General features: G+C 41.0%; 1 protein-coding gene across 6 annotated transcripts in view; it reads left to right on the forward strand.

Moving 5' to 3' along the window:
• LOC308477197 (rho GTPase-activating protein 8-like) overlaps window positions 1-15,604 on the forward strand; it is a 60,137-nt gene that overhangs the window by 16,727 nt on the left and 27,806 nt on the right. For 5 of the 6 annotated variants that reach the window (XM_081005633.1, XM_081005628.1, XM_081005630.1 and 2 more), the window contains exons 7-11: window positions 879-977; window positions 4,566-4,676; window positions 5,903-5,976; window positions 11,239-11,316; window positions 13,043-13,171. In XM_081005633.1, coding sequence (XP_080861759.1) covers window positions 879-977; window positions 4,566-4,676; window positions 5,903-5,976; window positions 11,239-11,316; window positions 13,043-13,171 — 491 coding nt within the window. The remainder of the gene's footprint in view (window positions 1-878; window positions 978-4,565; window positions 4,677-5,902; window positions 5,977-11,238; window positions 11,317-13,042; window positions 13,172-15,604) is intronic. The other variant, XM_081005632.1, reaches the window with a different exon arrangement.

Here is a 15,604-nt window from a genome sequence, read left to right on the forward strand (position 1 = left end):
CAGGAACCATGTGGAAGGGGCAGATAAGATCATTTCTGCTTGGGAAGTGTAGCCCTTTCTAGGGATCAAAGTTCTCGCCAGAAAAACAACAACATCAAATTATTCCTGCAACGCATGTGGGATTGTCAGAGAATTCCAATGGAAATGGGAGTGGAAATTCCCAGTGTTTACTTATTCATCATGCATCTGGAACAGAAATCAATCCAGTGAATACAGTTGGTATTCATTGCTGTTTTCATTCCACAAATGATATATAATTGGTAATTCCCCTCCCCCCTAATTTGCATTGGGTTTCCTTTGCATTGAAAAGAATAGTGTGGAATATCCTAATAAGAGCAACATTAATTGGCTTTCATTGGAATCCGACCTGCAGCAGAATGGAAACTACACAACCAGCACTGATCCAGATATATCCAGATATTAGCAGGAGCAGGAAGGTGGTTTCCATTCTGTCAAGGTAGTGAAGAATTGGACCTATGGAAACTGCTGCCTGCGATTTAATCTTTCCATATAAAGCAAGGCACAAATTTTTTCACTTAACTATTGACATAGAAAGCTTAACAGAACATACTCTTTCCATACATTTTTAATGCTGCATTAAGATAAAGGTTTTTGTTTCCCTCTCAAAACTGGTTTCTATATCTATGCAAATAGCAGTTACATTAGGATGGAAGACAGTCATTTTTATTCAAATTGGACTCAAGCATGGTATGTTTATGTTTGATCAAATGAAAATGAATGCATCTTGTGCCTTGGCTGCTTTAGTCATAGTCCACTTTTGGCACTCACGTTGACATTCAGGTTTCATAATATTAAAGTAACACTTTCAGGAAATATTCCTAATTCCTGTGTTTGTATAAATTTTCTTATATTTTTAGTCACAAGTTTGGAAAAAAGGTAATCTATCTGAATTACCTGAGTGACCTGAGAGACCATCTTAAATACGACCAACTTAAGATCCCTCAAGAAGTTATTCGGTATGTAACACGTTCAAAACAGTCCTTAAGGTTCTTCTTTTAAAAAAAGGGGGGGGGGAAGGTCTTATATTAAATTGTTTTCCTTTTTCAGACAACTTCACTAAATTTCTGTCTGATTAAATGTTTGATATACCCGATCTATTCTTGGCTACATGTTATCGTACAAAGTGCATTGTCGCCAGTAATAACATCTAAGAAATGTTGAATGATTCACCACAGAGAAAGTAAATAGGTATCTGGAGGGGTTACACGTGGACCAGAATATCATTTGGGCTGTATTTATTCTGCGTTGAAAAGGAAAAGGAAATTCTGCCTCCAGTAATCCAAACTGTGCACCGAGAAAAGCTGGTTTTTGCAACTTCTTCAAATTATGTGAACTGACAAAATGTCTTCCTACTTTACTTATTTTACTTCATTGTGATAAGATATGAATGTAAGACGAGCCTGCTGGATCCAGCCCATTTAGTCCAGCATCCTATTCTTGCAATGGCTGACCAGATGGATGCCTGTGGGGTGCCCACAAGCAGGGCATGAGCAATTGCTAGCAACTGGTGCTCAGATGTATAATGGTTCTGACCCTGGAGGCAGAACATTGCCATCATGGCTAGTAGCTGTGGACAGCCTTATCTTCCATTAGTTCAGCTCTGCACTGGGTGAAGAAATACTTTATTTTATCTGTCGTGAATCTTCCAGCCACCAGCTTCACAAGTTCTAATGCTAATGACTTTCCTCTAACCACTCTCACGATGCCATGCATAGTTTTATAAACTTCTATCCTGCCACCTCTGACTTGTCTTCTCTCTAAACTAAAAAGTCCAAAATGCAGCAACTTTTCCTTGTAGGGGAGTTGCAGAGCACACTAAGCCCCTGCATTAAACCACTGGCAACCAGCTTCTTCTCTGACTTCTGGTTTTTCAGCAGGGATTACTCACACTTTCAAGCCTATCCAGCCATAAAGGCCAGAAGCCTCAATAGATTACCAGTGGAGTGTTCCAGCAATTCTCATGTCACCAGAACTCCCAGTTGCAGCCACTGTTATTTTCCTTAAAGTACTTTGACTCTCCAGATGAGGGAAGTAGCTATAAAATGCTTCGTGACAGTATTTTACATGCTTCGGTTGACTGACAGAAGCTGGTGTTGCAGATCAGATCAGAAGAATCTTTATTTGCATCAGCCACTAGCCAGAGCAATAAAACAAAACAAAATGTACTGGTGCTGCGTCACTGTTATATAAATGGGTTTTTGTACACCAGTACGTAAATATATAACAATTAAACGTTCATATATGCCTCCCTGCTTAATAAATAACCATGCAGTTAATGTACAGGAGGAGTTATACTTCCATCTTGTAAAAGTGACAGAATTACGATTTTAACCCAGAGCTGTTTTGCAAACAGAGGCTGCCCATCTGGTTCCCTAGCAAGCGTTGTGTCTATGTCTGCTAAGTGTATTTGTAAATACAAGTATGCCCATGCATGCCTGTTGTTACGACTTTAAATATTCAAATGTATGTGTACACTATCTTAGCTGTCCACTTAAACAATGGCGGTGTATGATATGGCCCTTTGGTCCAGCCTTGCACAGTGGTCACCTTCCCAGGTTTTCTGCCCAGAAGCTGACCTCCCACAAATGAGGAAATGAGAGAGCCGTGTGCAGTCTAGAGGTTCACTCTTCTTGGTGTTCAAAAGTGTGAGGTGTGTGAAGTCAAAGAGTGCTAAGAATTGCAGTTGCAGCTGCCATGGTACTGCGTTTTCTTTTGCTGCTCCAGAAGTATTTGGAGGAGAGTTGGACTGTATTGTTGTTAGAAGCCTCCAATGCCCGGTTGCCAGAGTAGGCACCAGCGTTTTTTGTGACAAAAAAGCCAAAGAATATTGATTTGATCTTGACAGAAAATTACAAAAATACGGTATATCCGGAGATAATTTGGCAGCCCCCCGCCCTGAGATTTTGTCTGCCTTGGGGCCTCCACAGGGTTTAATCCAGCACTGGGAGCCTCTGAACCAAAATGCACAAGCTGACTAGTTAAGCCTAGTTAAACAAAAGAATTTGCTCCTGCAAGATGTGGTTATGGTGGACAACCAGGATGGCTTTTAAAGGATGGGGGCTATCAGTGGTCTCTAATCCTTACCTCCAGGATCAATGGCAATATGCTTCTGAATATCAGTTCCTGAAGAGCACCAGCGGGGAGAGCGCTGCAGTGCTCATATCCTGCTTGTGGGCAGCTGGTGGGTCACCCTGAGTACAGGATGATGGAGGAGATGCGGCTCTCGCCTGATCTAGCAGGGCTCTTCTTAAATTCTTTCTCATCTTACTCTTGTGCAGCTTTAATGACAGAAAAGAGGGAGGGCAGGACACACGCAGTTGCCATACAACCAGAGAAGCAGGACACTGTTGTGCTGTTGCATTCCTGGTGCTCGCTTTCTCATGATCTTAAAGGGCTAAAGGCATTTTATTTTTTTATTTTATTTTATTTTATTTTATTTTATTTATTTATTTTATTTTATATTTTATTATTTTAATTGACTCAGAATATTTATAGATCTTCCCCCCTTTAAAAGAGCTCAGGGCAATGGACGTCAAAATAAACAGGCAAAATACAACACTCTCCCTCCTCAAGGTCATTGCGAGAACCAAGATTCCAGCATTAGTGCTGCAGCTTTCAAACTACAGTGGTACCTCAGGTTAAGTACTTAATTCGTTCCTGAGGTGCATACTTAACCTGAAACTGTTCTTAAGCTGAAGCACCACTTTAGCTAATGGGGCTTCCTGCTGCTGCCGCGCCACCGGAGCACGATTTCTGTTCTCATCCTGAAGCAAAGTTCTTAACCCGTGGTACTATTTCTGGGTTAGCGGAGTCTGTAACCTGAAGCGTATGTAACCCAAGGTACCACTGTAAAACAAAAACATTATTTAGACCTGAAGTACCCATGAGAAAAGTGTTCTAGCAGAGTTCACCTAGGCCTTGAATCCATATAGACCCAATATGGCTGCACTTTTCCATGCTTTAGGTGGTTAATCTCATCTAAGGTAGGGTTACCATACGTACAGAATGGAAACAGTGTCTGGGCAGGAATCACTTCAATGTCCAGGAAAATCTGGACGTATGACAACCTATGTCAGCAGTTTCATTTTTTTGTTTTTTGTTGAGATTAAAATAAAAAAAAGCTCAACAACTTTGGTGTCCAGAGATTTTCACTTTTGAAATATGGCTGCCCTAATCTAAGGTGTGTCTCACAAATATTCCTTAAAATATGTTCTTTAAACTAAAAATAAAAACCCTAACCTGAAGATAAACAGTAATGTTAAGGTATTCCATATTGGTGCAATACAAAAGAATACCAAGTGATGTCATCTATCAGATAAGATGAAGTGTACTCCAGCAAGTGGGGAATTGAGAATACCAAGTGGTACATTTTGTTGATACAGTATTTTATGTTTTAATATTCTGTGAAGAGATTACGGTCTGAAATTAAGATTTCAATGTGATTGAACTTCTAGAACTTGTTATACATCTTTGTAAGTTTTTCTTGAGAAACATGAATGATTCAGACATCATTCTTGAATATTATGTGTACTTTTCTCCACTAGACATGATGAAAATCTTCGGACTAAACAAAAGAAAAAGCCACCTACTGCAGTGAAGATCCCTCCACCAAGACCCCCTCTTCCAACCCAGCAGTTTGGTGTCAGCCTCCAGTAGTAAGCCACACAATTTCTTTCATATGTTCTTGGAAAAAAGGAGTTTTCTTTTTACTCAATCTGGATGAGTTGCCAAGTGTTTCTTTGTTCTCTTTCTCAGTCTCTCTTCCTCACAATGCTTAAAACTCCTTCAGTTATGAGTGCCGACATTACAACAGAGAACTCAGAACATTCATGGTCTACGGTTTCTCAGAAACACATTTATTTTTGAGACGTTAAAGAAAGGAAGGATAAGGAAGACTGTTCTTAATTATTGTGAAATGACTACATACTGAATGAAAACATTCAGTACTCTGTAGAATGCAGTCTATAGGAATGAGAAATCCCATGCATTTGTATGTGAGGCAAAATCATTTTTACACTAGTATATTTTGTTAATTATGTGTGGACCAACCCCAGCTGACTTTGGAACTGGTCTGGCCTGACTGGATTTCAGACTGTGTTTGGATTGGGTTCCTGGCTTTGATGCCACATTGCCAGATCCTGAAAGCATCCTTTCCACATGGACTTATCTGCTGAGGAACCTACCAAATTGAGTCATGCAACTAACTGGGTCTACTAGACCCAAAATTTGTAAACAACGTGGAATAAAGTCTCTTCTGGGGCCCTGAAGTGTAAGCTTCATTAGTTTCAAGGTAGATCTGCCCCTGCATTCCTTATACAGAACCAAATTTCTTTTTATTGTAAAGAACCAGAAAACAGATGCTGTTTTGCAGGTTTGGATCAGCCACAGAAATCCATCACTGATGAGAGGACTTACCTCTGTCTTCATCTAGGACTGCCACAATTCACATGCCACACTGGATAAAACCCCCCTTCCTTCCTATTCATTCTTTTCTACCGCAAGGTGGTAGTAAAGATTTGCTTTCTTGGAAAGACCATTACGGACCCCTGTGGAATACAAGATTAGTTAACTACAGAAATGTTCCTGGTATCTGGATACTACAGAACGGATCAGGAACATTTCAGAGATGAGCTGGGTTATAGTTTGATTACTCATCGCTTGCTGAGTCACAGCTGAGCGTGTGAACAGACTCCATTGAGCAGCATGGTGCTTGGAAATGCTCTGAATTTTCATTCATTTGTAATTTATTTGAGATGGCTTATTCACACAGGACACAATGTCGCAGTAATCAGTTGATTCAAATATGAGCTGTCCCTGTAAGAAAATGGTATGGAAACCCTGTGAGAAAATTGTTCAGATTTGTTTTTCTTTCCTCCAACAGTCTCAAAGCTAAAAACAAAGGTGAATTAATCCCACCAGTAATGAAGCAGACGGTGTCTTATCTAAAAAGGAAAGGTAAGGATTTACTTTGGCTTTAGACAAAAAAGATTTTGTGATAAATATCTGGGATGGGGAGGGAATTCCAGCAGTAAGTTTCCAGGGTGAAAAGCAGCTGTAGGGAGGGAGTGGATCAGACCACAGAGCCACGTGGGTGAAATGAAAGAACCCAAAATGCATTCTGTTCTAAGCATCTAGCTTCACTGCTTCCTTGAATAAAGGCCCTGTATTTACAGTGGTCTGAATATTTATACAACACAATTACCCACACACCATGCACTAGTGACTTTTTGCTTATAAGGTCAGGAAATGGCAAGTGAAGCTCTCTTCACATCCTGGGCTAAATTGTTCCATTGATTATTAAGTAGAACTTCCCGTAAGAATCAATGAGGAACTCTGCTTCCAAAATAGAAATGTCTGTAGCCAACTCTCCCTTCCCTTTGCATATGCTTTTAAATAAAAGAGTTACATACACATACCTGTCAGTTGGACTTAGGACTGTGATTCCTGGCTACTCTGTTAATGCAATGTTGTAAAATATGTACAGTGGTACCTCGGGTTAAGAACTTAATTCGTTCTGGAGGTCCGTCCTTAACCTGAAACTGTTCTTAACCTGAAGCACCACTTTACCTAATGGGGCCTCCTCCTACTGCCGCGCCGCCGGAGCACGATTTCTGTTCTCATCCTGAAGCAAAGTTCTTAACCCAAGGTACTATTTCTGGGTTAGCAGAGTCTGTAACCTGAAGCGTCTGTAACCTGAAGCGTCTGTAACCCGAGGTACCACTGTATATGTGTTTTTCATGTGCATATTGCTGATTAAACACAGGAGCCATTCTCAAGTCGTTAGTTTCTGCTCGTGCTATTAAGTAGCACACCCTTGCTTTCATTCTTCTCTTGGCCCTTGCATCCAAGCCACAAACTTTGTCTTAGAAAGGAGCAGGGACTACTACGCCCACTGACCACCGCTGGTTATTTAGAAAGGTGCTTGTATCCTCCTTGAGCCTTCCTTCTCAGAGCCAACACTGTCATTCTTGCTCTGCTACCCTTTCATACTTCTGAAAACCCTGCATATCAGCAGTTTCAGTCAGCCTTCTACCAATCTCACGGAATCCTTCCATCCCTTTCCTATCAAGGTGAAATCCCTGGGCATCACTCAGTTCAGCAGTTGCCCTCCCCCCCGCCAAGGGTGTAGTGGAAGCTGCTTTACCACTCAATGCTTTGAGTATCTAAAATGTGGCAAATATCAACATTCATACCTGAAAATTGGCAATCTCAGGCAAATTTTGTGAACGTTAGCATTCCCTGGTGTTGTCTTCATTTGTTGGGACAGCCCTCAACAGCTTATGTGACTGTCAGTGTTCACTGGTGCATCCTTTAAGTATTTGGACCGTCACAAATTTCATCTGGGGTTGTCAACATGCAAATGTCATTTGCTTGTTTTCAGACATCCACAGTGGTGATGTGTTTCTTTATTTGGTGCATTTGTTAGCTGTTCAGCCAGCAAAGTCCTGTTATAGATACAACTCAGAACTGCTGTGTATATGCGGTGTATACTGTGTACTGTATTTGTATTTCCCCTTTGAATGTGGGTTAAACTGACATACAGAAAAGCAGCAAATGTGAAGCAGGTGTTAGATTGCTCCCATTATGTTTCAGATACTTAATCATAGTGGTAAACATGGGCTTATTTTATTCTCACATCACTCCTTTTAAGTAGGCTTGGCAGAGAGAGAGAGAGAGAGAGAAGCTAACCAGAGAGGTCACCCATTGAGCTTTTGGCCAGAGGGGAAATTCAAGCCTCATCCACTCTCATCCAAGTCCAGTCTTAGGGCAGGCTAGATTTGGATTGCATATACGCAAATATTTATTTTCCTTTCCTGTGTCAAGGATTGGGGGGGGGGGGCGGAGGTAAGCATTTGAAATTACATTCTTAAATGTACATTTTGAAAATTCCTTATTATCTTTGAATGTGTGAGAACTTATGCCAGTATTCTGTCCATATCCAGAGCTGGAACTAGAACATGCAGTTGAGAGTAAATTGCACTGAGCTCAACAGGATTTCAATGTTTGGGTGTGTTTGTAGGGGTTTTTTTTGTCCCCCCCCCCAGACTTCTTTATTGAAAGTTCAAAAAGTACATAATTATATGTGCACGAAACATGATGAGACAAAAAGAAATAGCACCCATGTGGACAGTGTTCTCGAAGCTACCAACTTGAGTTTGACCAAACTGCGGGAGGCAGTGGAAGACAGGAGTGCCGGGCGTGCTCTGGTCGATGGGGTCACGAAGAGTCGGACATGACTAAACAACAACAAGTAGAAGAAGAAGAAGGGAAAATAAAGGGGGAACCCAAAACTGTATACTTTACAAAGTTGTTATTGTTCCTCACCAGATCTTAAACTATTACAGTATTTATAAGAATGGATTCAAAATATCATTGAATTTGTCCATGGCAAGTCTGTGTTTATATGCAAGTTGTTCAGATGTTGTGAGTTTGTATAAGTCTTCAATCCAATCATAGAAGGGAGCTGCATTTTTATTTTTCCAATTCATCAGTATCAGTCTTTTTGCTGTGGTAAGGAGAGTCCACTCGTATTGTCCTTTTGTAAGGTTCCATGTGCTGGGTATATAATTCAAGAGGATATTTTGCTCTGTAAATGTGAGGTTGTTCCATACAGTTATGTTGATAGTTTCAGCTACCTTGGGTTTGTTGGAATACGTATAATGCTAAGGCAGAAGACTGAACTGCCCAAGGCTATTCTGTATGTCTAGCCAGGAATTTGAACACAGACCTCTAAAATCCACACCCAGATAAGCGCGTGTTCAGATAACCAATCAACCATTTTGTATATTTATCTTCCAAAAAGACCAAGGGATATCCACTCACATCTCAGGCTGCCTGATTAATGCGCTCTCTGATATGAATAATAGGTCAGACCATTATTTCATATTTCTATGCTGTAGTTAAATGTTGCTCTGTCCTCAAGACTGGCAGGAAGGCTACCCGGCAAAGGTTTGGTGCTATGGCACTGCTAAAGTAAGAAAGATGTGAGTCTCAAACAACCGTTCCAGACAAGCACAGCTGCTGTCTGTAATTCAGATTAATGTCTTCAATTAAGGCTTGCTGCAAGTCACTTTAAACTAAAGCATACCGGGAAAAACAAAACAAAAACCCAGCCTGCTAAAAGGAAACATTTATTATGCAGCACTTTACACAAGGAGATCTTCAACAGACAAGAGCATTAACTGTTAAATAAACTCTCATGAACCGAAGGACTGACTGCTCGAAAATCTATCCCAAGTGAAACTTGTCTAGGCTGTAGAAGATAAGGGCAAACTATTCTGCCCACAACAAAATTGGGAGAATGAGAATGAAAGTTGTCATTTGGGACAGGAAAAAGAATAAAGCTACATTTTCCAGATAGCTGAGAAAGAAGAAAGCTTGGACCCAAGCAAGGAAATCTGAAAGAGAACTCATTTGTACAACAACAACAACAACAACAACAACAACAACAACAACAACAACACAAGCTGTGTATTGGTGACAAAGTCACTTCCCATTTCTACTTTTTAAAAGATGCATGGTGGAGCCGCAATGTTGCTAAGCTCATGGTTCCAGTGCTGCGCAGCTCACATGAATAGATGGATTGTGTGAGTGGCTTCTTCATGCAACTGAATCTTCTCATGCTCATCAGAATCAGTTCACAATCTTTTAAGGACCGATGGAAACGCTCTTGTATTTAGGGGTCAACTCAGATGCCCATTTAGAGTAGCCCAATGAGCCAACTACGTGGAGACAACTCCCAGTCAGGGCCATCCCATCCATGAAGCAGACTGTGGCAGCTGTATCAGACTGCAACATTGAAGGGGTGCCTACGCAGGCATGCCCACTGCTGCCACTACCACAGAAGTGAGGAGAAACAGCTATGACAGCTTCTGGGTTGTGGCGAGACTTCAGCCCCACCCAATCAAACTGAAGCCTCCATGTGATCTCATGGGGCTCTTGTGCGATCTTGCCAGGAGCGCCGGGTTCCACCCAATATTGTGGGTGCCTGGTGCGCACAAAGTCACGCACGCTGCACATGATGTCACACACTGGGAGGAGCCCTGGCGCGCCCTCCAAAAGGCCCAGAGGGGCCTGCTACGGCTGCCCTCCTCACAGTAGAGGGAGCCTGGTGCAGCCAGGGCAGGGCCCACTGGAGCCCATGTAGCTGAGGAATATTGAGGAGGCCTGGCCCCCTCATTGAAAATTTTGTGGCTGCCTTGGCACCCACGGCCCTGCAGAGATGGTGCCATTGGATCTCACTGGAACCTGGAAGTTGCAGTTGCACAACCCAGGTAAGCAAGGCTTTGGTGGGCAGCGCATGGCATGCCGATTCAACAATTCCCCAGCTAAATCTGACCCACTTGCAGGTTCATTTTAAGGTACTGGCATTATCCTATGAATACCCTAAAGTTTGGGGCAGCCTCTCTGAAGGACCATCTTCACCCTTATGACCCTGCCTTAATATTAGCATCTGAGACATTGCTTTGTAGTCCACCATTGAGACCCTGATGTTGGGAAAGATGGAGGGCACAAGGAGAAGGGGACGACAGAGGATGAGATGGTTGGACAGTGTTCTCGAAGCTACCAGCATGAGTCTGACTAAACTGCAGGAAGCAGCGGAAGACAGGAGTGCCTGGTGTGCTCTGGTCCAGGGGGTCACGAAGAGTCGGACACGACTAAACAACAACAACAATTGAGAGCTGTCATATTAGTGAGTACCAGGGACGGTGCCTTTTCTGTGACAACCCCACATTTGCAGAACACAGCCGCCACCACACCGGAAATAGGTTTGATCCTGTATATTTGGCCTTTAGGAAAGCTTTAAAGAGTTCTTTCATCCAGCTGAGTAATTTTATGATGCTGTGTTTTAACAAATGTTTTATCTCTTGCTGCCATCTTTTAACATCATTTTAACTGTTAGAATTCAGAATTTTAGGGTATCGTTGCTATGTGATTATGTTGCAAACTTTCTTGGGAGGGTACATATCCAAAAAACCAGGTCATAATAAATAAACCTGACCCTTCCTGACAGCAGTCAGAGCAACTGAAAAATACACTCCTGTACTCACGTGAACCACCACCAGGGTGCAGCTCCTGTCTCTGTGAGCATACTTAGTCAGACATCCCTTTCTCTTGCACTGGAGACTTCGGGATCTGAACCAGCAGAAAGATGTTTGTGAACAGCAATTTTATGAGGAATCCTATTAATGCTTCCCCACCCCCACCTCCTTACAGGACTCAAAGCAGAAGGACTGTTTAGACGGTCAGCTAGCATACAAAGTATTAAGGAGATCCAGAAACTTTATAATCAGGGTAAGTTTTCATCTGCTATAATGAAAAGATAATAATGATTTTTAAAGTATTGTTTATGTTGGTGAGCATGGATTCCTTATTACTCTATTGGTTAATGATAAGCTGATTTGTAACCTGAAATGTCATGTTGTGTAAGGCTGTCTTCAGTGAGTAGTTGATTAATCATCTGCCTTTTAATTGATGACATTTAAATAGATGTGCATATTACCAGATATGGATTCCTTTGGGGAAATTGAAAGAAATTTGAGATTGTGTTTGTATAGTAAATGATAAATTAATGATAAATTATAGCTCATTGTTATGAGTAAAGGCTACCCTTAATTATTTTTCCCATTCGCTATTACACTAACCTACCAGAACCACGGACGCGGGTGGTGCTGTGGGTAAAACCTCAGTGCCTAGGACTTGCTGATCGCATGGTCGGCGGTTCGAATCCCCGCGGCAGGGTGAGCTCCCGTCGTTCGGTCCCAGCTCCTGCCCACCTAGCAGTTCGAAAGCACCCTTAAGTGCAAGTAGATAAATAGGTACCGCTTTATAGCAGGAAGGTAAAAGGTGTTTCCGTGTGCGGTGCTGGTGCTGGCTTGCCAGAGCAGCTTCGTCACGCTGGCCACGTGACCTGGAAGTGTCTTCGGACGGCGCTGGCTCACGGCCTCTTGAGCGAGATGAGCACGCAACCCTAGAGTCGGACACAACTGGCCCGTACGGGCAGGGGTACCTTCACCTTTTACCAGAACCATAATAATAAACAATTAATAGATAAACTAGCAGGATCTTAATTTTTAGCCTTACCGATTGAAATTGGTCCATGCTAGTTAATCAACTGAAACTTTTAGCCAAGCTCAAAAGAATTACAATGGGTGTACTCAGTTGGATTTAGGCAGCCTCTTGCTAGGGCACAAGATTTGCATCCATGAAGTCCCAGGCTCGGTCCCTAGAATCGTCACTTAAGAGGATCCCTTACTTCACAGACTAGCTAATTCGAAATGTTTGACTGCAACAGTGAGCATGGCCAATGGTCAGGGATGATGGCAGTTGTAGCCCAACAAGATGCTGGCTAGCCCTGGAGTAGACAGTACTGTTCTGGATGAATCAGTTGTCTGACTATAAGGCAGTTCTATATCTTGACTCACTCCGCCTTTGAATGGCAAAGTTACATTCCATATCACAAACCCATTTGAAGGTCCTCTATGTTTCTTAAGTGCATGAGGGCTGCTTTTGCATAAACACAAATCAAAAGACTCTTTGGGAATTGGGAAGAGCTGTTCTGTGGGTCCAGGCTATAGCTGACAAATCTACTGGTTGAAGTAAGGGCAATATGTCATCCTAACATTAAGATAGGCAGCAACAACCTGTGAAATAACAGGAGGCATTTGAAATGTTTTGAATACTGAATAATTACCTGATGTCATGAAAGGGGTGAAATCAATGGGTTGGAGAGTTACAGCGCCTATTGTGGCCGTAGAGACCAATACAGGAGAGACATGTTTTATTGCAGCTGGTTTCTTCTCTCTGCATTCCTCCCAGCGATCATTCTTCCTCTGGTCACACATCACTCACTGTCTTCAGGGGCTGTGATCCTCTGCAAGAGATTCCCACCGGGCAGGGTTAATGTTGCCAGCCTTCATGTTATGTTTGCACACATCTTCATAATGCAATGTTGGTCTGCCTACAGGCTGTAAATAGGTTGTAAAACTATATTGCTAATTTGGCTTTTTTTTTAACGTAGGAAAATCTGTTAATTTCGATGATTATGGAGATATCCATATTCCTGCTGTCATACTTAAGACTTTACTCAGGGAACTGCCAGAGCCTTTACTGACCTTTGAACCCTATGATCAAATCATTGGAATTACCAGTGAGTAAATAATAATAATAATAATAATAATAATAATAATAATAATAATAATATAATTGTTCCATTGATTATTAAGTAGAACTTCCCGTAAGAATCAATGAGGAACTCTGCTTCCAAAATAGAAATGTCTGTAGCCAACTCTCCCTTCCCTTTGCATATGCTTTTAAATAAAAGAGTTACATACACATACCTGTCATTTGGACTTAGGACTGTGATTCCTGGCTACTCTGTTAATGCAATGTTGTAAAATATGTACAGTGGTACCTCGGGTTAAGTACTTAATTCGTTCCTGAGGTCCGTTCTTACCCTGAAACTGTTCTTTTTTTTTTTTTCATGCATAATTTTTATTAATTTGCATAATACAAAATACAAAAACAAAATATAAAAGTTCGATTCTCATTTTCACAGGTTTTTAAGTATGACTTCCTTCAACCTTTCCACAAATCATCCGTAATAATCTTTTATAAAAGTTCGCATTTCTTAATTTGTAATGCCATTAATCATTCTAGTTCTTCCATTTCTCTTTAGACAATACTCTTTTCTTTTTACAGAGCTCCTTTAAAGCCCACTAGTGTTATCTGTCCATCACTTAAATTTTCCAGATATTTCGTAAAACTTTCCCAATCCTTACTGAACCTCTGGTCTTTTGAATATCTAATTTTCCCTGTCATCTTATCCATCTCCGCATAATCTAATAGTTTTGCTCTCCATTCCTCAATTGTCGGTAGGCCCTCTGATTTCCAATTTTGAGCTAATAAGACTCTTGCTGCCGTTGTTGCATACTGGAACAGCTTGTGATCTTTCTTTTTTATCTCCCTTCCTACCAATCCCAACAGAAAAGCCTCGGGTTTTTTAACAAAAGTATATCTTAGAATTTTCTTCATTTTGTTATATACACTCTCCCAGAACCCTTTAACCTTTTGGCATTCCCACCACATATGGTAGAAGGTCCCCTCCCTTTCCTTGCACTTCCAGCATTTATTACAAGTTCCATACATTTTGGCTAATTTTGCAGGAGTCATATACCATCGGTAAAACATTTTCATTAAATTCTCCTTTAGTGTCACGCAAGCTGTAAACTTGAGATGTTTTTTCCAAAGTTTCTCCCATTCTTCAAAATATATATTATGACCGATATCTCTAGCCCAATATATCATTACCGACTTTACTTCCTCGTCTATTAAATTCCATTCCAATAACTGATTATACATTTTAGACAAAATTTTATAGTTGTTATTCAATATCTCAATCTGGAATCTAGAATCTTTATCAGCATATCCTTTGTCTTTAATATCTTTCCTGAACATTCCGTTTATCTGGAAATAGTGCAGCCAATCATAGACTTTCTCTTTGACCTGTTCGTACGGCTTCATTTTCCACTTTCCTTCTTCTTTCATTAACAGTTGTTCATAGGTAGCCCAATTGTCCCTCATGTTAATCTTTTTAACGCTCATGACTTCTAGTGGCGATAGCCAATGGGGTGTTTTAGGTTCTAACATATCTCTGTTCCTCTCCCATACCTCAATCAGTGGACCTCTGAAAATATGATTTTCGAAGCCCCTGTGTACTTTTCTCCTCCCATGCCATAGATAGGCGTGCCACCCAAATTTGTTGTTAAATCCCTCTAGGTCTAGCACTTCCTTATCTTCCAGTTTTATCCATGTTTTGACCCAGCATAGGCATGACGCCTCATAGTACAATTTCAAATCTGGCAGGGCAAAGCCCCCCCTTTCCTTCACATCTGTCAACAGTTTAAATTTTATTCTTGGTTTCTTGCCCTGCCAGACGAATTTTGAGATCACCCTCTGCCAGTCTTTAAATATCTTTATACCCTTAATTACAGGAATGTTCTGGAACAGAAACAACACTTTTGGAAGCACACACATCTTGATTGTGGCTATTCTGCCCCAAAATGACAGTTTTAACTTGCCCCATGTTTCAATATCTTTCTTAACTCCTTTCCATACTGTCTCGTAATTATTTTTGAATAAGTCTATGTTTTTTGGCGTTACCCATATTCCTAAATATTTCACCTTTCTGGCCACCTCTATTTCCGTTTCTCTTTGTAATTCTTCAGTTTTATCTGTATTCATATTCTTTACTATAATTTTTGTTTTCCTTTTATTTAATTTGAAGCCAGCCACTTTTCCGAATTGGTCAAATTCTTCGAGTACCTCTTTTATTGAATCTATTGGATCCTCCATTGTTACAACCAGGTCGTCTGCGAATGCCTTAATTTTGTATTCGTTCTGCCCAACTGTTACTCCTTTTATCCCCTTATTTTCTCTTATTGAATTTAGGAGGGCTTCTAACACCATTATAAATAACAATGGGGACAGTGGACATCCCTGTCTTGTTCCTTTTGCTATTCTTATTTCTGCTGTCTCCACATTATTTATTATCAGTTTTGCCTTTTGTTCCGTGTAGATTGCC

Source organism: Podarcis pityusensis (genome assembly GCF_964106645.2).
Source record: "Podarcis pityusensis genome assembly, chromosome: 5".
Lineage (NCBI taxonomy): Eukaryota > Metazoa > Chordata > Lepidosauria > Squamata > Lacertidae > Podarcis > Podarcis pityusensis.